This window comes from Thrips palmi, unplaced genomic scaffold (genome assembly GCF_012932325.1).
Source record: "Thrips palmi isolate BJ-2018 unplaced genomic scaffold, TpBJ-2018v1 HiC_scaffold_12, whole genome shotgun sequence".
Classification (NCBI taxonomy): Eukaryota; Metazoa; Arthropoda; class Insecta; order Thysanoptera; family Thripidae; genus Thrips; species Thrips palmi.
Genome location: NW_023144623.1, coordinates 5,005,568 through 5,026,022, shown reverse-complemented (window position 1 = coordinate 5,026,022; position 20,455 = coordinate 5,005,568). Strand labels below are relative to the sequence as shown.

At 51.4% G+C, this 20,455-nt stretch overlaps 5 protein-coding genes across 6 annotated transcripts in view; 1 reads left to right on the top strand and 4 right to left on the bottom strand.

The window, feature by feature from the left end:
* Window positions 1–2,381: 2,381 nt before the first annotated feature.
* On the top strand, window positions 2,382–6,419 carry LOC117640652. The gene is made up of 4 exons (XM_034377415.1): window positions 2,382–2,886; window positions 3,637–3,946; window positions 4,046–4,491; window positions 5,043–6,419. Exons 1-4 carry the CDS (start codon window positions 2,884–2,886, stop codon window positions 5,403–5,405), a joined length of 1,122 nt encoding a protein of 373 aa, XP_034233306.1. The 5' UTR covers window positions 2,382–2,883; the 3' UTR covers window positions 5,406–6,419.
* Window positions 6,203–9,114, bottom strand: LOC117640651 (cystathionine beta-synthase-like). Its single transcript, XM_034377414.1, has 11 exons — window positions 8,979–9,114; window positions 8,671–8,816; window positions 8,495–8,601; window positions 8,283–8,417; window positions 7,983–8,197; window positions 7,619–7,898; window positions 7,436–7,528; window positions 7,172–7,346; window positions 6,962–7,096; window positions 6,686–6,879; window positions 6,203–6,595 (listed from the first exon to the last, which is right to left on the bottom strand). Exons 1-11 carry the CDS (start codon window positions 8,979–8,981, stop codon window positions 6,459–6,461), a joined length of 1,620 nt encoding a protein of 539 aa, XP_034233305.1. The 5' UTR covers window positions 8,982–9,114; the 3' UTR covers window positions 6,203–6,458.
* A 1,221-nt stretch (window positions 9,115–10,335) lies between these two features.
* LOC117640650 (cystathionine beta-synthase-like) lies at window positions 10,336–13,278 on the bottom strand. The gene is made up of 11 exons (XM_034377413.1): window positions 13,065–13,278; window positions 12,692–12,837; window positions 12,493–12,599; window positions 12,280–12,414; window positions 11,967–12,181; window positions 11,598–11,874; window positions 11,404–11,496; window positions 11,141–11,318; window positions 10,929–11,063; window positions 10,668–10,855; window positions 10,336–10,566 (listed from the first exon to the last, which is right to left on the bottom strand). Exons 1-11 carry the CDS (start codon window positions 13,137–13,139, stop codon window positions 10,478–10,480), a joined length of 1,638 nt encoding a protein of 545 aa, XP_034233304.1. The 5' UTR covers window positions 13,140–13,278; the 3' UTR covers window positions 10,336–10,477.
* A 315-nt stretch (window positions 13,279–13,593) lies between these two features.
* LOC117640653 (microsomal glutathione S-transferase 1) lies at window positions 13,594–16,368 on the bottom strand. 2 transcript variants are annotated; one of them, XM_034377418.1, is made up of 3 exons: window positions 16,082–16,368; window positions 14,319–14,398; window positions 13,594–14,141 (listed from the first exon to the last, which is right to left on the bottom strand). In XM_034377418.1, the coding sequence occupies exons 1-3, from the start codon at window positions 16,211–16,213 to the stop codon at window positions 13,898–13,900; spliced, it is 456 nt and encodes a 151-aa protein (XP_034233309.1). In that variant the 5' UTR covers window positions 16,214–16,368; the 3' UTR covers window positions 13,594–13,897. The 2 variants fall into 2 exon arrangements, with proteins under 2 accessions (XP_034233309.1, XP_034233308.1); XM_034377417.1 differs by lacking the exon at window positions 16,082–16,368 and adding an exon at window positions 15,423–15,668.
* A 238-nt stretch (window positions 16,369–16,606) lies between these two features.
* The window catches only part of LOC117640477 (otoferlin-like), a 52,685-nt gene continuing 48,836 nt past the window's right edge, over window positions 16,607–20,455 (bottom strand). The window contains exons 31-36 of the mRNA XM_034376998.1: window positions 20,147–20,277; window positions 19,745–19,932; window positions 19,207–19,445; window positions 18,952–19,130; window positions 18,366–18,466; window positions 16,607–18,277 (exon numbers count right to left, since the gene is read on the bottom strand). Coding sequence (XP_034232889.1) covers window positions 18,097–18,277; window positions 18,366–18,466; window positions 18,952–19,130; window positions 19,207–19,445; window positions 19,745–19,932; window positions 20,147–20,277 — 1,019 coding nt within the window. The 3' untranslated portion in view covers window positions 16,607–18,096. The remainder of the gene's footprint in view (window positions 18,278–18,365; window positions 18,467–18,951; window positions 19,131–19,206; window positions 19,446–19,744; window positions 19,933–20,146; window positions 20,278–20,455) is intronic.

Below are 20,455 nucleotides of genomic sequence, written 5' to 3'. Positions count from 1 at the left end.
TTTCAAAGCGAGGATGCACAATTTGGTGGCTAATCACATGAATACTCAACACCCGTAAAAGTTGTTTTCGGTACTAGGGCGCGGAATGCCTCGCCGGACGCAGCGTGTCAGCCACATCTCTAAGCAGGGCCGGCCAGCCGCGCCCTGCGACACCCGAACCCGAGACGCTCAAGATAAGCAAGTATGAGTGGCGTGTTCTGCCGACTGCCGGCGCGCCGCTTCTCGAGAGGGGCAGGGGTTCGGGGGGGCGCTGCACTATGCGTTCTACGCACTCAAGGTTCAAGTGGGTGTGTGTGTGTGTGAACTGCTGCGGGGTGTGGCGGGGCGCGGCGGGACGTGGCATCTCGGCAGAGGAAGGGGCGTGGGCGCGGGGGCCAGCTGTGCGATGCGTGCTAGTAGCGTCTCGTGACGAGAGGAAGGGGAGCGGCATAGCGCGCAACGTGAGGGACGCACTTCATGAGTACCAGCTGGGTGTCGAGGTTATACTCCGCGCGCGCAACCCGAGCCCCCGCAGGCGCCCCGATTCATTGTGCGGCGGGCGACGGCACGCGCGGCGCGGCGCGGCACGCTGAGGCTTGGAGTAATACAGTGGGGAGTCCTAACTGGCGCGGCGGTGGGCCGAGCTGTCCTGACGAATGCTAGAGAGAGAAAACCACCCGGTCGGAAATGCACCCCATGAAACCGACCGAATTCATCGATGGTGATTACATCCCGTCCATCTTCTTCGCCTTCTAAATCCATTTTTCAAAACCAGAACCTTCTAAGTTGCCCCAGTCAGGAGCTATATGGTGGCAAAGTTCGGAAACTATCTCTTTCTCTCTCTACGATTCGCCGGACACCTAGTGCCACGCACAGAAACGCCCTGAACTCCGGAACGGTATGGGTTAGCTCCAATCTGTTTGCATCCCGTAAATCCTCACTCTTTTTGTGACAAGATGAGCTATTGGAAAAGTCTCTAAGTTGAAAATCAAGCCTTCAGGGCGTTGGCAAACAGAAAGGTGCAGCTCTAGTTAGGACTCCCTATCAGTATTACTCCAAGGCTGAGGGCCCTCCGCTCATATTCTTCTAGGCAGGCCAGCCAGCCGCTGCCTTGCCGGCGAGGCGCTCGGCCTCTTCTAGGCTTGCCAGTCAGGCAAGGAGGCAACTGCTGCCTGGCTAGCCGGAAACTCGGTACTCTCTGCACGAGAGTACAAGCACGCTGATACGTGAACGTATCATCTGCTAAAAACAAAATAAAACTCAGACACTACTTGAGTGATAGCGGCAGAGTTTGAAGTAGTGGGGTACTATGTTTACACGCCGCCGCTAGTGCGTGACTTAGCGCTAGTGAGGCACCAAAACTGCGTGTAAACGCCTGGTTACCAACCGTAAGGCGGTCAGCCGTAAGTCGGTGACTGACTAACGTAAGGCGCTGACTTAAAGCCGTGTAAACGGGAATGATGACTTAGAGCAGAGGTTGTTTTCGGATTGTGGACAAATATATTTGATTGAATCCAGTAATTGAAGGCAAGAGATTGTCAAATATGGGCAGCAATAAATGTATTAACCATAATTGAGGTCCAGAAAAAATTGAAAGGTCACATAAAGAGTGTTTCAGAGCAAGTCACTCACTTTCCATGACATAACCTTTTTTTATTCATATTTCAAATAATTTGAGGTGTTTTATATTTCTGATATTCGAAAAATTCGAATAATTGAAAAAGCTATGAAGCAAAATTCATAAAATTGAAAAATTAAATGAAAATAAAATTAAGATACTAGCTAGTCACTGGCGTGTAAACCGACCGCGTTTCGAGTGACTTGTGCTAGTCGCTGACTTGAGCGCGCCGTGTAAGCATAGTAGGGGTTTCGTTCACAGTGTTGTCGCGCTGCCGCCTACCTGTTCCCTTGCCCTGGGGTCCATGCCGTGCACCGGCAAGGACAGCAGAGCTGGAGGAAAGTGGGGTGATGTGGGGGTGGGTGGACATTGGAGAGTCTGTTGGCGATCCGATGCATCAAACGACGGACTCACTGAGCCTTCGCCGGCCGAGGTACAGTCATGGGGCGTAGAGGAGAATAGAGGCTTCCATGGCAGAACTAAAGCCAGATTAGATAATGAAAAAATCTCACCAAAAGCGGAACAATCAGGGCAAATTTACGAGTTCGTACCGCTTTTAAGTGACCGGCGTCATAGCGTCCCGGGGTCCTTGCTTATCAGACGCGTTCACTCGGCGGTCGGCGGGGCGAGGACCGGAAGGACTAGCGTGGTGGCGGAGGACAGGCGCGTTTCGAAAATTGATAGTACCCAGCGCGATAAGGCGTTGCGTATCAGTCTGCGTTTGCACGTCTCGCCAACAGCTAGTCCCTCGCGCGGCACGCCCGTGACACCTGCACTGGCGGCACGCCGCGGGCACCTGCTTCATCGTCTACGGCGCCGCGCCGCGAACCTGGCCGTCGAGGCCGCCGTCCGTGGCACCTGCTTCATCGTCTACGGCGACGCGACGCACACCTGGCCGTCGAGACCGCCACCCGTCTACGGCGATACGCCGCGCACCTGGCCGACGGCGTCGCCGCCCCTCGACACCTGATTCACCGCCTACGGCGCCACGCCGCGCACCTAGTCGTCGAAGCCGCCGCCCGTGACACCTACTTCGCCACGCCGCGGACCTGGCCGCCGACACCGCCGCCCGTGAGACCTGCTTTACCGTCTACGTCGCCGGCGATCGCAACGTCGACGCCGCCGCCCGGCGTCCGTGTTTGGGGTTGGGTTCGGCCGCCCTCGATCGCGGCACGCTCACACGCTCACACGCACGCACAGCAAGACGCGTGCCGCCAGTTTGGCGAGACACGCGCCGGGAGTGTGTCGCGAGCGGTAGGCCCAGCTGTAGGCGGGCTCCAGTAAACATGGTAAGTGGAAAGCGAGTTGATTTGACGCCATCATGGTATTTGGATGGAGAATTAAAAAGTGCGGGGACCTTGCCGAGTGAGAAGAACAAGAGAAGAAGACGCCGTCGGCGTGGCGGAGCGTAGCGCGGTCCACAACAAGCAGAAGCCTCTTTCCAGGCCTCGGTCGCGAGCGTCGTTTAACATTGCAAATATACTCATCGTAAAATTGACACAGAGTTAAAATTTAAACCTTAAACAGTCCTAAAAGTATTTATTTACGCCTAACGAGGTTAAGCAGCGGACAGAGGCTTCTGCTTGGTGGGGGACCGCGCTACACTCCGTCGCGCCGCCGCCTTTTTCTACTCTTGTTCTTCTTACAAGGTAAATGAACGATTATTGTCAAAATTTGGTCCGTTTTGATGTCAAAATGACATTGTTCGACGACTTGATTTTGACTACCTGCTCTCTAGGATGCTGTGTCGTCGCCTCAGCGATGTAATCTTTGACAAGTCACTGTCGTTCAAGTCAGGTATCTGAGTTAATTATTTGCTACGGCTTCTTTGATCAAGATAGTGCAAAGGGCCTTGGCCTGGCAAATGTCACGGTCATGACAGAAAGTTGTCTTTTCTCGCGAGTGCAACCAGATTGCAAATCCAAACTTTGCGAGCCGTATGCCACACACGTTTCGCGGCAGGGCGGGTTAATTCACGCGTAATCTTCAGAGCCGCGCGTTGAGCAGTGTTTATCAAGCAATCGCCTTCCTTTCGGCAGCGGGATAGGAAGCCGTCGTACAGGCTGCTGGGCGCCATGAAAGCCATGGGCGCGAGCCGGCGGATGCTCCTGGTGCCCTTGATCGCCGTGCTCCTCATCCTCCTCTACGCGTGGACGCTGCGCGGGTCGCGCTGGCCCGCCAAGCACTACCACCGCATCACCAACTGGGAGCAGCCCGACCCCCAGGAGCTGCTGGACCTGCTGCCCCTCCCCGACGGCGACCCCACGGTGCTGCCCGAGGCCGCCATGAGGATCATCCTGGCCAAGGAGCCGTACGTGCCGCCCAAGCGGGAAAAGCGAAACTTCGAAGGTGAGCCGCCGGGCCTGGGTTCAAATACCGGTCCTTCACCATTTTTTTCCTGTGTCTTATCTGTGACTCACTGCGACCTCCACGTGCACGGTGTGCCAGGCTTCAACAACGAGACCGGCGACGCGTCGGGCGAGTACATCGTGCCCAACTTCGTGCACTTCCTGCGCTTCAACCAGGAGGAGTTCGACTTCCTGGACTTCGTGGTGGTGCTGTCGGCGCTGCGCCACCAGAAGCCCGAGCGGCTCTTCTTCCACACCAACGTGAAGCGCTTCCGCGGCGAGCTCTGGGAGAAGCTGCTCATGACGCCGGGCTTCGCCGACGTGACGGAGATGGTGCACGTCGACCTGCCCAGCGAGATCTTCGGCCAGCCCATGGACAACGGCAACCGCGTCTGGCACGCCGGCGACATCACGCGCATCCGCATCCTCATGAAGTACGGCGGCATCTTCCTCGACAACGACTCCTACCAGGTCAAGTCGCTCGACCCCTTCCGCCGCTTCGAGCTCGCCATCGGCTGGGACGACGACCAGTTCCTCGGCACGCAGGTCAGCAAGCAGTGGCGGATCACAGTGGGCCAGAGGACCGGCGGAGCGGTCAAAATTGAGCTTCAGAGTCGATAATGGGACTCGAACCGAACGTGTGACCCCACCAATGGATTGCTCTCCGAACGAGGAATCCGGTGGTGGGGTCACACGCTCGGTTCGAGTCCCTTTTAGCGACTCTGGAGCTCATAAACGCGTCTAGAGTGCGGATCCAGAGGTATTTGAAGGGGAGAGTAGCACTTTTTGCCTACTTGCAGTGGCAAAGTGAGGCGTTTTGCCTTCCTTTCAGGCGGTTCACTAGATGCCCTTTTTTGGGCGGGGGGCTCCACGCCATGTATCCGTTTTGGCCCGGGTGGGAGAAGAAGCAGTGCTGCCATATAAGGCAAAAATTCCCACCTCCACACCCGAGGCAACTTCTCAAAAGGAAAACCCTCATGTTTGCCTTGCAGGCAGGCAACCCTTTCTACGCGGTGGATCGCTGGAATTTTTGTCTACGTATGCAGCAACATTGGCTGAGAATCCCGCTCACTGTAAATTTTGCTTTTGCCTCCCAGGTGATCGTGGCGCACCCCGACGCCCGCTTCCTCAACGAGTGGCTGGAGACGTACCGCGGCGCCTACTTCAAGGACAAGTGGTACTACAACGCGGGGGAGCGGCCCACCGTGGAGGTGCTGTACAAGCGGCCCGAGCACATCCACCGGGTCAAGCTGCTCTTCGGGGTGCACTACCTCATCCACAAGGTGTTCAAGGCCAACGAGGTGTGGGCGGAGTGGCGGGACCAGTACACCATCCACCTGCTCAAGCGGCACCAGGAGAAGACGGTCACGCAGGACAACTTCCTCACTCCACCCACCACGCTCAGGGAGATGATCTTGGACTTGTACAACCCCATATCGGGTCGGCCGCGGCTGTTCTGAAGGTCGCCTCCCTCCCCTTGGAGGGCATTCCCTCTCGCACCTGCAGGCTGATGCCGCGGACTGCCTACGTCGCTCTGTCTCTCTGACGCCCAAGGGGCGTCTCCGATTGGGGGGAGAGAGACAGCGCGGACGACTGCGGTCCTCGGAATTAGTCTGCAGAGCGAGCCTGGGTCTCGCAAATAAGAAAGACAAAGACCGACGACCCCTCATGGGGCCCTCGAGACGCGTCGGTTAATCCGACCCGACCCCGCGCCCGTGACAAAGTGTGCCGACGGCGTTTCAGCTGACGAGGTTCGATCGCGATGAGTGGCGCGTAGCGCGTACGCCACGCACCGCGACCACCGCGTTGGCACTGCAGACTGATTCCGAGAGTCGTTTTCGTCGTTCCGTCTCTCTCGCACACTTAGGCGACCCGTGTAGTGTAGGTGCGAGAGAGGCACAGTGGCGAAAACGACTCTCGGCATCAGTCTGCTGCGCAGTGCGTGGGAGCGCCAGTCCGAAAGGCGCAGAGTCGACGGGACTCAATTGGGCGGCACGAACGGTAGGCCTTCCGTCGTGCGGCCCAGACGACAAGACTGAGCCATTTCTGGCTGTGAAGGGCGAACTGAGGCAGGAGACATAGACTTATTTGAATAGTATTTATTTCAAGTGAAAATGTGATGGTATTTAGTGACGTGTAATTATAAAATACAAAAGAAGACTATAAAACAAGTATGAAGGAAGAATACTTCATAAAATAATGTTAAAGTATGCCAAAATAAATTAAAGGTATAGAAAAAAATTCAAATACAACTGGAATAATTTAAAAACAATAATTGAGTATCATCTCAAACTGACATTAAAGAAATCACAAAATGGAAATCACACAATTGATTGCATTCAGACAAAAATATATATCAGTTTCCAAAAAATTGATAATTTTACAACACAGTTGCAGAAATATAAGACAACGATTCAAATTCATTCATCATCAGTTAGTTGAATACCACTCACTGGGTTAATAAGGAAACAAAATGTAAATTTAAATCAGCCATGAGATCACATGAGATCAGCCTAGTGACTGACAGATGAACACTCTGAGTCAACAGTGCCTTCATGTCCCTCTCGGGATGTTATGTAGCAAAGCAGGTCAATTGGGGTCACAATCCCCACAATGGACTCCCTGCTTTGAGCAGAATCAACACTGCTGTCTGCAATCAGAAACAAAATGGATAATATTAATGAGCGTGTGTGCCAAAACTGGGAAAGCAAACTGTGAGCAGCTTAGCAATTCAACTTACATTGTTTTTGAGTGTGAACAACTAGGAGAAAGTGGTCAATTTCTAAAAACTTCGAAACTCTGCTTAGGGGAGTGTCCAGTGTTATCTTCCGCATTTGACGGTACAATACTTTCTCCACAGGGTCAGATGCCTGCACTTTGCCATTTGTCATGTGAGACATCAAATTGGCCATAGTTACCATTCCTTGTACACATCTGTTAAAATAGATTTGAAAAGCATCAAAATAAATAGTAACTTATGATAACATTACTGAGAGGGACAAAGGGAAATACACACCCCAAGTCATCAACAGCGGGTAGCTGATCATAGCCTTCCCGTTTCATGATGTCCACAACTTCCTGGCATGAAATTGATGGGTTGACTGTTAGAGGGGCCTCAAGTCTGAGAGATGAAACTTTTTCAGACCACCACCTACAAACAGGGAGAGTACCAAGTTAGTATTGAGAGTGAACAATTGCTAAGATAAAGGATACCACTGTGACTGACCAAACATTGTTGGGAGCTGGCTCCTTGAAATCTCTTGCCTCCATCCACTGATCGCTCACAAATTTTGTGATGTAATTGCGAATGTTGTCTGGTAGAAGAACAACACAGCGCTGACCCTCCTTCAAGTTGGCAGCAGCCTTAACCGCCTCAGACATCACAGCACCACTGCTTCCACCTAGAGAAAGGAAGTTAGATTGTTATATCAAATAATAAAAAGGCAAGCTATTCAATCATGCAGGTCAGATAAATATTGACTGTACTCACCGCAGAGTAAACCCTCCTCCCTGATGAGCCTTCGTGCCATGACGAGGGATTCTTTATCATTAGACTTCCTCCAAGAATCAACAACAGATCGATCTGAAAACAAATAATAAGTGTTTCACAAACAAGTTGAAATTTTATCCAAGCCTGAATCAATCGGAGATGCAACAGAAAATTTCCACATACCACAGACAGTGGGGATGAAATCATAGCCAATCCCTTCCACCTCATAGAAAGATACATCAGTTTTGTTTAATTCTGCAGGTTCAGCCAAGATGGAGCCGAGAGGGTCCACACCAATGATTTTAGCATTGGGGCATTGTTCCTTGACTTTCCTGGCCACACCAGTGATGGTGCCACCGGTTCCAGCTCCCATTACAACCATATCCAGCTTTCCCTCACAAGCATCGACAATTTCCTGGCCAGTTGTGTCATAATGGGCCAGTGGATTTCCAGGGTTTCGGTACTATAAGAAAAAAAAATACAAAAATACCTTTTATTTAAAAAAAAATTACCAAAGACCAAATTGGAACTAGTGAAGGATCCTTACCTGATCCAAGATGACAGAATTGGGAATCTCTTTACGGAGTCGCTGAGCTACGGCAATGAGGCCCTCAGGGGAGTCAAATGAAGCAGCTGTAGGAGTACGGAGAATCTCTGCTCCAAGCGCCCTCAGTGTGTTTACTTTCTCATTGGACATTTTCTCTGGCATTACAATGATGACTCGGTAGCCCTTGACAGCAGCAGCCATTGTCAGACCAATGCCTGCACATGAACATAGGCAGTTTAGTTAATTGGTGCTATTATATTTCTAAAAAAAAACCAGAAATTTTCATAAATTTAAACCAACCTGTGTTTCCAGATGTAGGCTCAATGATGACATCACCTGGCTTCAGGATTCCTTGCTTTTCGGCATCCTCGATCATTCGAAGGGCAATGCGGTCCTTGACACTACCTCCAGGACTTAAAAACTCGCACTTCACAACTGAAAGCAAGCAAAGTTTCAATTGAGCTTGAACTTTCAAGCTTCATTGCATTCAATGAGGGAGAAAGATGGCTTACGCATTTCACAGCGAATTCCAAATGATTTAGGAATATTGTTCAACCGAACCAATGGTGTCTGTCCAACGGCAGAGAGAATGTTTGGAAGAATCTTGGGACGGGGTTCACTGCAACAAAGATTGAAAAATTAAAATACAGTGGGAAGAGCAATATTAAGCAATCTGACGAGGACTTACACTTTCACTTTCGAGTGAGGGGAGTTGGCAGCGTCTGCACCCAGGTGCCACTTACAGCCACTGACTTTGTCAGGGCGGACAAACTCAGTTTTCATGTCTATGGTCCCCTTGTTGGAGACCACCTTCTCAAAGACTCCAGACATGTCCTGCAGCGGAAAAATAGAATGCAAATGTGAGTAATATAAGAAGGATTCAGAAATAAAACACATGAAATACTGTATGAATGATAGGGAATGAAGACATTGGGAAGTGATGTTATTCATGATAATGGACACAAAGGAAATTTCGAAACAGGTTCCCACGCTCACCATGATGTTTACAGGCCAGTAAAGACAGGTTATGACGAAGAAAATGGAGCAGAAGCTCTGATTGAGAAAAGACAACAGCGAATGAAATAAAATACAAGTGATGTGCAATGCAAGCGAGGAGGAGATCGCAGCTTGACTGACCAACAAAGAGAAATACGCGGATCACAAAAAGGCAACTGTTGCTCCGAACCGGCGGCGTCGGCAGAGGCAGCACAGCAGAAGAAGTTGAATGAGCGGGAGGGGGAGGGGAGGGGGAGGGGGAAAGGGGAGTGGGTGACGTCGAAGTGCGCCGATATCCCGAGAGATGGCGCCTGTGTCATTGTGTTTCTCAGCCTTCACAGGGAATGCCTGTTTCTAACACTTGTACTTATCGCGTGCTTCCTAAATTTATTGTTAGAGCAGGACTGTTACCAAACTGGCTTGAAAAATGGGGCTTGGATTATCCCGTTCAAGACATTTTCAGAGATGAAATGATCTCTCCGCTACGACGCGCCCCCGCATCAGCATCGGTGTTGAGTGCTGAGTTGCGAGTTGGGCAAGCAATATTACAACACAAAGGAATATCGTTAGTCATTGAGACACGGTCTGAGTCAACTTAAATCATCAAGGGGTTCCTCGTCTTCTGACTGAAACAACAGTCCTTCTACTTGAGGCAAGTCGTACATATTTATGTAAAATATTTTTTGAGCAAATTAAAAGTTTTAATAATGAGTCATGGAGCAACGAATGTAAGTAATGCGATAATGACTTCCATTGACATAGAAGGTTGCAAAAGCCTATGACACGATAGCGGGTGCCAGGCGGGGAAGAACGCAAGCAAACGCGAGACTCTTTGGCTACTCACGCTAAGGGGTGCCGGGTGCCAGTGCTCGGTGCGAAGTGGATGCGGTTACTGCGACTGCTTTTGGACGCGCGTGCGGCGAACGGCAAACGGCACCGCACTACACTATCGTGCCGGCCGACCCACCCAACCGGCTGCTTCAACAGGAGTGTTATTGCGAGGCCACTCCGTGTGATAGAGTCGAGGCTGGCAGGAAGAGGGGGGAGGGGGCATCGAATGGGAAGCATTGTCAACACACTGACCCGTCGATCCATCGTCGTGATGGGTCACCGCGTGGCCTGCAATCTGTGGCGCCCTCGTGGGGCCACTTTCGTGAAGTGGTTGCCCAGCGCAAAGCAGCGCGGGCGCGCCCCGGTACGCCCCGCCCGCCACGGGTGCGCGATGGGTTGCCTACCTCACAGGCGCTCAGACTGAAACTCTGAAAATCGAGGCGCGACTTTTTATCTTTTTGTCAAAATAAAAGCCGGGGTAGTGACAGAGGCAAAGGTGGACAAACAGATGAATGAGGACAGCAACTATTCTCTTGTAGTTTATTTTATTTTAATAATTTTTTTTAAACAATTGTTAAGGGATATGTTTTAAATGTGGAATGGTTATTAGTGTAGTGATTTCATCCCAATAGCACTCAGCTGTTGAAAATGAAAATTGCTCTGTTGATTCACTTCTGCTCTTCTCTTGGTTCGATAAAGCGAAGCACGTCATCCATAGTCAGAACACGAATAGTTGTGTCTTCATCCTGGGTAAAACCTTTCAATCCAGAAAAAGTTCAAAGATCAGTCATTATTTCAATCAGTTTTTGAAATAATCATTTCAAAAATGGCAATTGTCTAATATTTTTCTGACTTTACCTTGATTCTGTGTTACAACTAAAAATTGCTCTATTTCCAAAAACTTGGACGCTCTCAGCAAAGTAAAGTCTGAAGATATTTTTCTAAAAGAACGAAGCATAGCTTTCTCTGATGGGTCCGACATCTTCAGTAGTCCCTTGGACAATTCAGACAATATGCTTTTCTTGGTAACCACTCCAAATACAACTCTGTAAAATGTGTGAATGTTAAAATCTGTCAAGGGAGGGAAGATGCCCCCAACAAAAGAATTGACAGTCTTACCCTAAATCATTGATAACTGGCAACTGACTGATTCCTGCTTCTTTCATTATTTGAAGTGATCGCTTGCATGATGTGCCTCCCGACACAGTCAAAGGCTGTTTTAATTTTAGAGCGGAAACTTTCTCATTACTCCACCTGAAACATTGCAAATTTTTAAATTTATTACCTCTTTTTTACATCAATCAGTCGAGTACAAATTAAACTGTACTAACCACAGATTTTTACTAAGAGGTGATTCTATGTGGCCTCTAGCTTCCATCCAAGTGTCATTTGTGAAATTTGTCAAATAATTGCGAACATTGTCAGGCAGAATAACAACACACCGCTGCCCTTCTTTGAGACTTGCAGCTGCTTTAACTGCTGCAGACATTATACAGCCACTGCTTCCTCCTAAAATAAATTATAACAACTTTTTCAGTAAGAATTTCATCTACATCATTTTTAAATGCACATCATATAAAGGCGATAAACTCACCACTGAGAAAGCCTTCTTCCCTTATGAGCCTTCGAGCCATGGTGTACGATTCTACATCCTCAATTTTGTACCACTGGTCAATCAGGCTACGATCTGGAATGGAAAACCACAAAAGTAAATGAACAAGGCAGGAAAAAAATAAAAATTACTTGCCTGCACTAGTTTTGGCAATTCCAGAAAAGAATTCAACTTACCAGCAGTTGTGGGTACGAAGACATATCCAATGCCCTCAACTACAAGGGGCACTTCAGGTTTGTTTAGGTGAGAAGGCTGGGCCAAAATTGAGCCCATTGGATCAGCTCCAATTATTTTCACATTAGGACAGAGTTCTTTGATTTTTCTACAGAGCCCAGTTGCCGTTCCCCCAGTTCCAACACCAAATACTAACATATCCACCTGCCCACCACAGTCATCAACGATTTCTTGAGCAGTTGTTTCGTAATGTGCCAATGGGTTGGATGGATTCGTAAACTTTAAAGCGCAAATTTAGAAAAAAACACACGAAATCAATATTAAAATAGCAAATTTAAGCTAATATCACTGATACTGAAAATTTACACTACCTGATTCATGAGGACAGAGTTGGGGATTTCTCTTTGAAGGCGCTGCGATACTGCTATTATCATGTCAGGTGAATCAAATGGTGCTGTGGAATCAACTCTTAGGACCTCAGCTCCAAGAGCATTCAAAGTGTGCACCTTGTCCATTGACATTCTATCTGGAATACAAATTATGCAGCGATATCCTTTGACCGCAGCAACCATGGCTAACCCAATGCCTGAAAAAAAGAAGTAACAAAGTTGAAGAAAAATTCAAATTACAGTGAATAAAATTTTTGATAAATTAAAGATACAAGGCTGAGAAATCACACTATACCAGTGTTTCCAGATGATGCCTCAATGATGACTCCACCAGGTTTCAACAGGCCCTTTTCTTCAGCCTCCTCAACCATACGCAGAGCAATGCGGTCTTTGACACCACCCGCAGGGTTGAGGAACTCACATTTTACAACTAGGAAGAAAAACTTCAATTTTTATTGAGATCAAAATTGAAAACAATGCAATGCCTGCATCAATTAAAAACACTTACCCATTTCACAGCTAAGTCCACATGACTTAGGTATTTTATTCAGGCGTACCATGGGTGTTTTCCCAATGGCAGACAGAATACTGGGAAGAATTTTTTCTCGGGGTGGCCTGATATAAGTAAGAAAAAATGTACACATTTCTGAAAAATTTCCTTATCAGATGCAACTTTTTACACTTGCACTTTGAAAAAATTTACTTACAGCTGCCAAGCGGCATGGGGCGAAGTTACTGGGTCTGCACCGAGATGCCAGGTACATTTGGAAGCCCTATCAGGACTGCGAAAGTCCGATTTCATGTCAAAGCTGTCCTCATGGCTCAAGAGTTTGCTGAATACTTTCTGAATATCCTGTCAAAGAAAAAGAGGGAAGTTGGGTGAAATTTGACATTTCTCTTCCTTCCTCTGTGCAAGGTGCGGAGAGGGGGGGGGGGGCAGTGGTCAGAGGTTTATCGGCCATCGGGCTGAATGTTGGGTGCAGCAGGGAGCTGATATCCACCATCCAGTCCACCTACAACGCATCCACCACACGCTGTCACCACCAAAGGCACTCTGAAAAGTACTACCCACGTTCTCACCAGTGAGTCGGGAGAGTGCGACAGCTGAGTCTTGGCCGCAGGGCAGCGTCCGTTGCTCGCTCTGCTGGAGTCCATCGCGACAGCGAGCTCGGAGGTCTTGGCTGGTCTGGGCAGGTCGGCGACTGGTCGGTATCTGGCCTGGCGAGTTGCGTCCGGGCCGGATAAGAGTGCCCCGTCGCCGGCCGGTCGGATCTCTTATACACTAGCTCCCCCTCCCCCCCTCTTTTCCCCAGTCTGATTTCAAGCACGTGTGGGTTAAGCTCGTGTGCGCAAACATCACACACTGGTTCTGCAGCTGGCCACTTCAGATTAAAAAGCCAGAAAGGGGCAAGCTGCGGAACGACCCGAAGAGCTTATCTGGTCTAGTATATCTAAGCTTTCAATTTTTTGTAATTTTTTTTTTGTGAGAGCAGTAACTCTATCATTGCATCAAAAGTTTTCCACTGTTTTACAGTGCTCCAAGCACGGCTTATTTAATTTTAACATTTTCTTCACGACGAAAGGAATTGATTCAATTAATTAAAAGAGATTATGGTAAAATACAATTTATTTTCAGGCTTTCATTAAAAAAGGACAATGTCTACACATATATTACTCAACAGGTATGTACACTACACGGAACAATTAATGGCTTTGATCGGTCAGGTAACGCGGAATCAGTCCAGGCCTTGGCGCCCATGCGAAGGGTTCTGTGGAATGAGCATTGAAGCTGGTGGCTGGTGAGGACTACTTCAGGTACTTCATGTCGGGCAGTGCCGTCCCATCAATGTATGAAACAACACACATCACTGTATCTTGTGGTCGGAAGAGAGATCAGTGTCCGCTGGGAGCGCCTAGGCGAAGTGCAGCAGGGTGGACACGGCCATGTAGATGGTGATGGCGTAGCCGACGGCGAAGGAGAGGGCCCTGGAGGGCTGGGGCAAGGGCACCACGGCGTACACGAAGGTGTGGGCGATCCTGGCGAAGGTGAAGGCCCTGAACAGGTTGATGGCCAGGTAGGCGCTGGGGTTGGTCAGGCAGTACAGCAGGCCGGTGATCCAGAAGGCGGGGATGTTCTCCAGGTCGTTGAGGTGAGCCCTGCAAGCCAAACGTTGAACTTAGGAACAGAGACGGACGCACTCTAGCAGCAGGCTGATTCCGAGAGTCGTTTTCGTCGCTCTGTCTCTCTCGCACCTATAGGAGACGCCCATGAGTGCGAGAGAGACAGAGCGACGAGTACGACTCTCGGAATCAGTCGAGATCATTCCAACTTACCGCCTCGGCCTCTCCACATCAGCGTCGCCGAACACCACCTTGCTCTTCTTGTCGACGAGGTCCTCGGGGTTGCTGAAGATCTGAAACAAAAACATCTCGTTAATCCTCAACCGTCATTCGTCATTCCCCAGAGAGGTGCAGGGCGCCTGGCAACGGCCAGGTAGGCCACCAGGCACGACGCAGGGCGCGACGGGCTGGCCTACCACGCAGGGGCCCGAAGAGGCACCGAAGCGGAGCCGAAGCGGTTACGGCCCCACAGTCCCACGATTACGATACAGTGCACGTGGGCTGTCACGGCAGCCACCTCCTCAGGAACCCGGCCAACCGGCAGCCGGCGGCCATGGCGCCGTGGCACGGCCTTGAACTTGGACCGGGAGCCACAGCGCGCTGTCGTGTAGCGTGTGTACGACGACAGTGACTTGCACGTTCGGCCGGATCACCAACGGAAAAGAACGGAACGCGCTGTCCGGTCTGACCGCTGCACAGATCTGGCCGTTGCGTCAGATCCGGCAATCCGGCCGCGCTTATCCTGGCTTATCCACGGGGCCTTTGCAGGTCGCTGCGGTTTCGTCATGAACGACAAAATACAGTGTGACTCGGTGGCTCTTCTGGGACTCGAGTCCCGATAAGTGTCAGGCCAGACAAGGGCCCAGATCTGGCCTCGCGTCAGTCGTGGCCGTCGCGGTGCGTCGGCCTGACACGAAGCGTCGTCCCGGGCTGGACTCCACAACGCCGAGGCGCTTGCTCTACAAAACTGAGTGCGTATACGTAGCATGCTTTAGGTTGAAGCACGCCTGCAAGCATGCACGCAGCACAGTGGGCCAGAAGACCGGTGGAGACGGCTAAAATTCTAGACGCGTTTTGAGCTCGAGAGTCGCTAAGCAGGACTCGAAGCAAGCGTGTGACCCCATCAATGGATTCCTCGTTCGGAGAGCAATCCATTGGTGGGGCCACACGTTCGGTTCGAGTCTCATTTAGGGACTCTGCAGTTCAAAACGCGTCTAGAGTTTTGGCCGCCTCCATCGGTCCTCCAGCCCACTGCGCGCAGGCGCCCTTGAACCCGAAACGCACTACGCACACCCTTCAGTCTGTGCTAGTAAGGACCTTCTTGCTGAACCGCTGGCGCGCGACGAGCACGACCACGAACAGGAGCTTGAGCACGAGCACGGAGCTGTAGAAGACGTAGGCCGCGAAGACCGGGTTGCTGGTGGACCAGGCGTGGCTCGCGGCGGACGACATGTTGGCTTGGGGCAAGGAGCGTCTCGCTGTGGTCGGCTCGACGGCGACACGCACACTCTCTTCTCTCAGGCTCGCCGGCGCCGGCTCGAGAACAACTAGTGCCGCGGCGCGGCCAGCCAGCCCAGCCCACTGTCGGCGGGCCAGCTGGTGCGGGCGAGGGGGGCGCGGGGCAGAGCGGACCTCGCGGCGCAGTGACGGGCAGCTTTGTGGTTTGGGTCGGACTCCCCCCCCCCCTCCCCACCGCCACGCCGCAACGGCCGCTCTACCCCTTCCCCTCTCCCCTTCTCTGGGCGCCGCGGCGGCCGTCTGCTGCACTGCTGCTGCCGCTGCACTTCGAGGTTCCTGACGGTGCGTGGCGCGTCCTCTCTGGGTGCGCACCGGGGCGCCGCCGGGCGGGCGCGAGAGAGACGGAGATGACAGAAACCAGGGTAAACCCAGGGCGGCGCGCAGTCACAACACAACACCCGTCCGGTTTTGGAGGTTAAGTTTGAGTGCGGCAAACTAAAACGCGCGCTTCGCCTCACCTTCTTGGCGTAGCGCTGCCTGCCGATGAGGAAGACCACGCCCAGCAGCTTGAGCACCAGCACGCAGCTGTAGAAGACGTACGCGCGGAACACGGGGTTGTCCGTGTTCAGGATATCCATCACTGACGCCATGGCTGTGGAGTGGAGGCTCTGGAGGACGGGGAGCGACTGACTGTTGACTGCTCCGACCCGACACTGGACGGCAGATGATAGCGTGCGCGATGACTGTTGGAACCTGGCCGGCCAGCGAGAGCGAGCGAGCGAACGTTGGAGCCGCCTGTGTGTGCTGAGCCTGGCCTATCTCGCCGGCCGGCACGCTACGGCACGCTATTTCCGTCTCTCTCCCTCTCTCTCGGGCCACCTCATCTCCCCCCCTCCTCGTCTACGTGACCGCCGTGGATTGGTGGGTGGGGTGAGTAGCGTCTAGCGCCGAAGCGCCGCCTAAGATGAGTGTGCGTGTGCGAGTGTGTGCGTCTGCGTGTGTGTGGCGCGCGCCTCTGGAAACAGCAAGTCATACAACGCGGCTCCTGCTTTGGTCATCCGTTTATTGAGTCATTGTCATCACATGGTAACTTACACGCTATTATTGTGACATGAAAGGGAGCGGACATAATGCAATCATTCGTTCAACCACTCAATAAATACAGAAGACATAATCGGATGAAAAAGAGAGAGATAGGAAAGGGTTCCAACAGAGAAATGAAAAACAAATCATTTTATTGCGCCAAAGATGTTTTAACATTGCCTCAGACAATTTTCCGAGTGCGTTCTCGCCGCGTGATTGGATATTTGGCGAGATAAACCGACAGCAAGTACTTCAAGTCGGAAGCAGAGATAATAAGCACATACACTATAGAGCCGATACTGAAACTTCGAGAAAAAGTCGATACCTATCTATCCCGAGGAAAGGAAAAAAAAATTACACTACGCCTCCGTGCCCACCCCTTTGCTCACAGCCAAAAAACGCAGGCGTCTGGAAACTGGGACCGCCAACATTCCAAACTTTAAATCCCCTCGTTTCCACAACGCTCGCCGCCTGTTAAAGATAAATCGTTCCAAAAAGTGCAGAAGGACGCTTATTATTTTATCTTAGTAAATAAATTAAAAATTTAATCGAGGACGCCTTTTGGCGCTCACGACATGACAGCAACAATCGAACAAACAAAACTGTATAAAAATACCATAAACATTAGCACGATAAGAAAAAATCTTTAACAGCAAAACAGCCAGCTGTTTTGTTCGTCACGTCAACTAGGAGGCTTGTCTAAGTGCACCTTAAACACCCTTCACTGACTTCACTTGTACTGCCCCATCATTTTGATTTTCCGCGCCCATTTCGGACTTTTGGAGGTACGACGGGCTTGCTGCCACTTGTCTGTAGTGTCTCATGCAAATGGGCGCCAACAGGGGGAAGTACCACAACTGGGAGAGAAACACTCGAATGAAAATAACTCTCGAATCGCCGCGCCAGGACGACATATAGAAGGCAATGAACAAGCTTAGTGCAACAGTATGTACAACTTCACAACCTTTGATTAGCACTCCCACTTTCGGATAAAACAGGATAAAAATACGTGAGCAGTACAGTAATATCCAAGCACTCTAAAATAAATAATATCATCGACTGGTTACAAGTTATTGTTGTTTATTGCTGTCGACCCCCTCTCTCTACCGTCTAAAGTGCAATGTCCTCGAAAGCTATACGTCATACTCGTAAATAGATATGTGGCTGACGGTGTGTGATGGGTTGCCAACTTGCCGGCGCACTGGCCGACACTGGCACTGCCCTGCTTCGGCGAGTCCACACCCACAGTGCCTCACAGTCGCTTCAATTTACAAACAACGATTAAAATAACGTTACAATACCCTTTGGTAGCGATGCAAAGCACACGTTACGTCATGCAGGAGTCTTTTTTGTTTTTTGTTTGTTTTGTGGAGTCGATTTTATTATATGTACACACGATGGCGATGATTGCAAATGTTTTGATTGTCATTATGGCGCCACCGCGCGCGCTTCACGCGCCCAGCATCTTCTTGACGGTGTAGCCGGGCACGGAGTAGAAGAAGAGCAGCAGCATGATGGCCACGGCCAGGACGATGAAGACCTTGAGGATGGCCCACTTGTAGTTGTGCCACACGATGTAGCGGATGGACTTGAGCGGGTTCAGGAACCACATGAAGGAGGCATCTGGCCGACTGAAAAAAAAGGGAAGCATCAAACAAGATGGGTTAGTTTTCGATTTCTTTGGAGCCGCGCGTGACGACATCGAGGACGGGGACGTACTTGGGCTTCTCCAGGGGGTCCGGCTCGTTCCTGCCCAGGCCGGCCGGGTTCCTCTCCGCCTCCTCCTTGGTCAGCAGATGGATCTCCGCCTCCACTTTGCCCTGCACCACAAATTTAAGTTCTACTTGTGTTTGTTTCAGCACTGTCAAGTTTTGACACATAGATAAGTGGGTGAAAAATTCCCAGGATGCTCCGCTGCTTATAATGTTCGCGCGCCGTTTCCGGTCACTTGCCAGGCGCGGATACGCGGAAAGGCCCCAACCCCCACCCCATGACACCTGAAAGGCATACTCCGACCCCCGGAAGTAGGCAAAAAGGCCGCACAGTGGGCCAGAGAAAACCGGCGGAGGCGGCCAAAATTCTGGACGCGTTTCGAGCTGCAGAGTCACTAAACAGGACTCGTACCGAACGCGTGACCCCATCAATGGATTCCTTGTTCGGAGAGCAATCCATTGCTGAGGTCGTACGTTCGGTTCGATTCCCTTTTAGCGACTCTGGGGAGTTCAAAACCGGTCCAGAATTTTGGCCACCTCCACCGGTCTTCTGGCCCACTGTGGGCCGCCTGGTAGTCACTGGTAGTACTTGCCGTCAGTTCCATCTCCTCGTTCTCCTTCTTGACGTAGAAGGGCCACCAGCCCTTGACGCGCTTCTGCTTGAAGATGTTGACCATAGGCACGGACACGTCCGTCCCCAGCATGCTCAGCGTGCACAGCTTGGAGCTCTTGGCGCCTCGCGGGAAGCGGTTCAGGTCCAGCGTGATGGCGCCTGGGACAGCACAGGACAATCAGCCAAACAAACTTTTTGACAACTCATTAAAATTTAGATCGCCTCTCGTCCTCACCCAGAAAGTCGTCGGCCGAGAAGTGGTCGGCGTCCCAGACTTGCAGCTCCAGCCTGGCCGGGATCTTGCACTCCGTCTCGTCCCAGGAGAACATGGACTCCTTCCTGGAGATGACGATCTTCTCCTCGGCCACCAGGTAGTCGAAGGGGAACACGAACCGCCAGTTGAAGTTGCCCTCGCCGGTCAGCGACCGGTAGTGGATGTCTGTGCACTGGCAGTCCTCGGGGCCCTTGAGCCAGCTGTGGAGGAAAGAGTCGGGGGTTCGAAAAACCGCTCGAATAACAGCTTTGCAGTCGGCGCCGAGTGAAGAAAAAGGTAATCGAAAAGTATTCAGTACGCCAGAAGACCAGCGCCGGCGGCCCAAACTGAAGACGCGTTTTGAGATTCGGAGTCGCTAAAAAGGGCTCGAATCGAGCGTGTGACCTCACCAATGGATTGCTCTCCGAACGAGGAATCCATTGGTGGGGTCACACGTTCGGTTCGAGTCCCATTTAGCGACTCTGGAGCTCAAAACGTCGGTTGCTCGGCATGGACTCACCCCTTGACGTAGATGTCGGACATCTTCTCGCCGGTGAAGAATGCGTCGTCCTCGAGCACCACGTCGTCCGTGTTCCAGATGACGACGCGCAGCTCGTACGACTTGGGCTTCCTCGGTGAGATGTCCAGCGAGGGCCCCGGCAGCGGCATGTCCATGGGGAACATGTCCACCCACATCTCCAGCTTGCCCTGGGAAACGGTCAAAATTCAAGACTTTTTGAGCTCCAGAGTCGCTAAACAGGACTCGAACCGAACGTGTGACCCCACCAATGGATTCCTCGTCAGAAGAGCAATCCAATGGTGGGGTCACGCGTTCAAATCGAGTCCTGGTTAGCGACTCTGGAGCTCAAAACGCGTCCGGAGTTTTGGCCGCCTCCACCGGTACTGCACTTGCGTGCCGCACCTGCTCGATGCCCGGCTTGTCCGCGTTGTACAGCGGCCTGGTCTCGATGTGCTCCGGCACGAGCTGGCAGCCGATGCGCGGGAACTCGTGCCACCGGTGCAGCACCGCCAGGGCCATGTGCTCCTCCAGGACTGCGGCAGACGGAGAAACTCAGCAAAATAAAGATTATTTTTCATTTTTTTGCCGCAGTATCTTCATGCACGCGGGACGTCGAGTATTTCTTCCAAGGTATAGCAGAAGTAAGTGGAATTTCAAAACAAAATTAGTGTCTCGAACAGGGACTGCGGGCCGGGCGTAGTTTTCTAATGA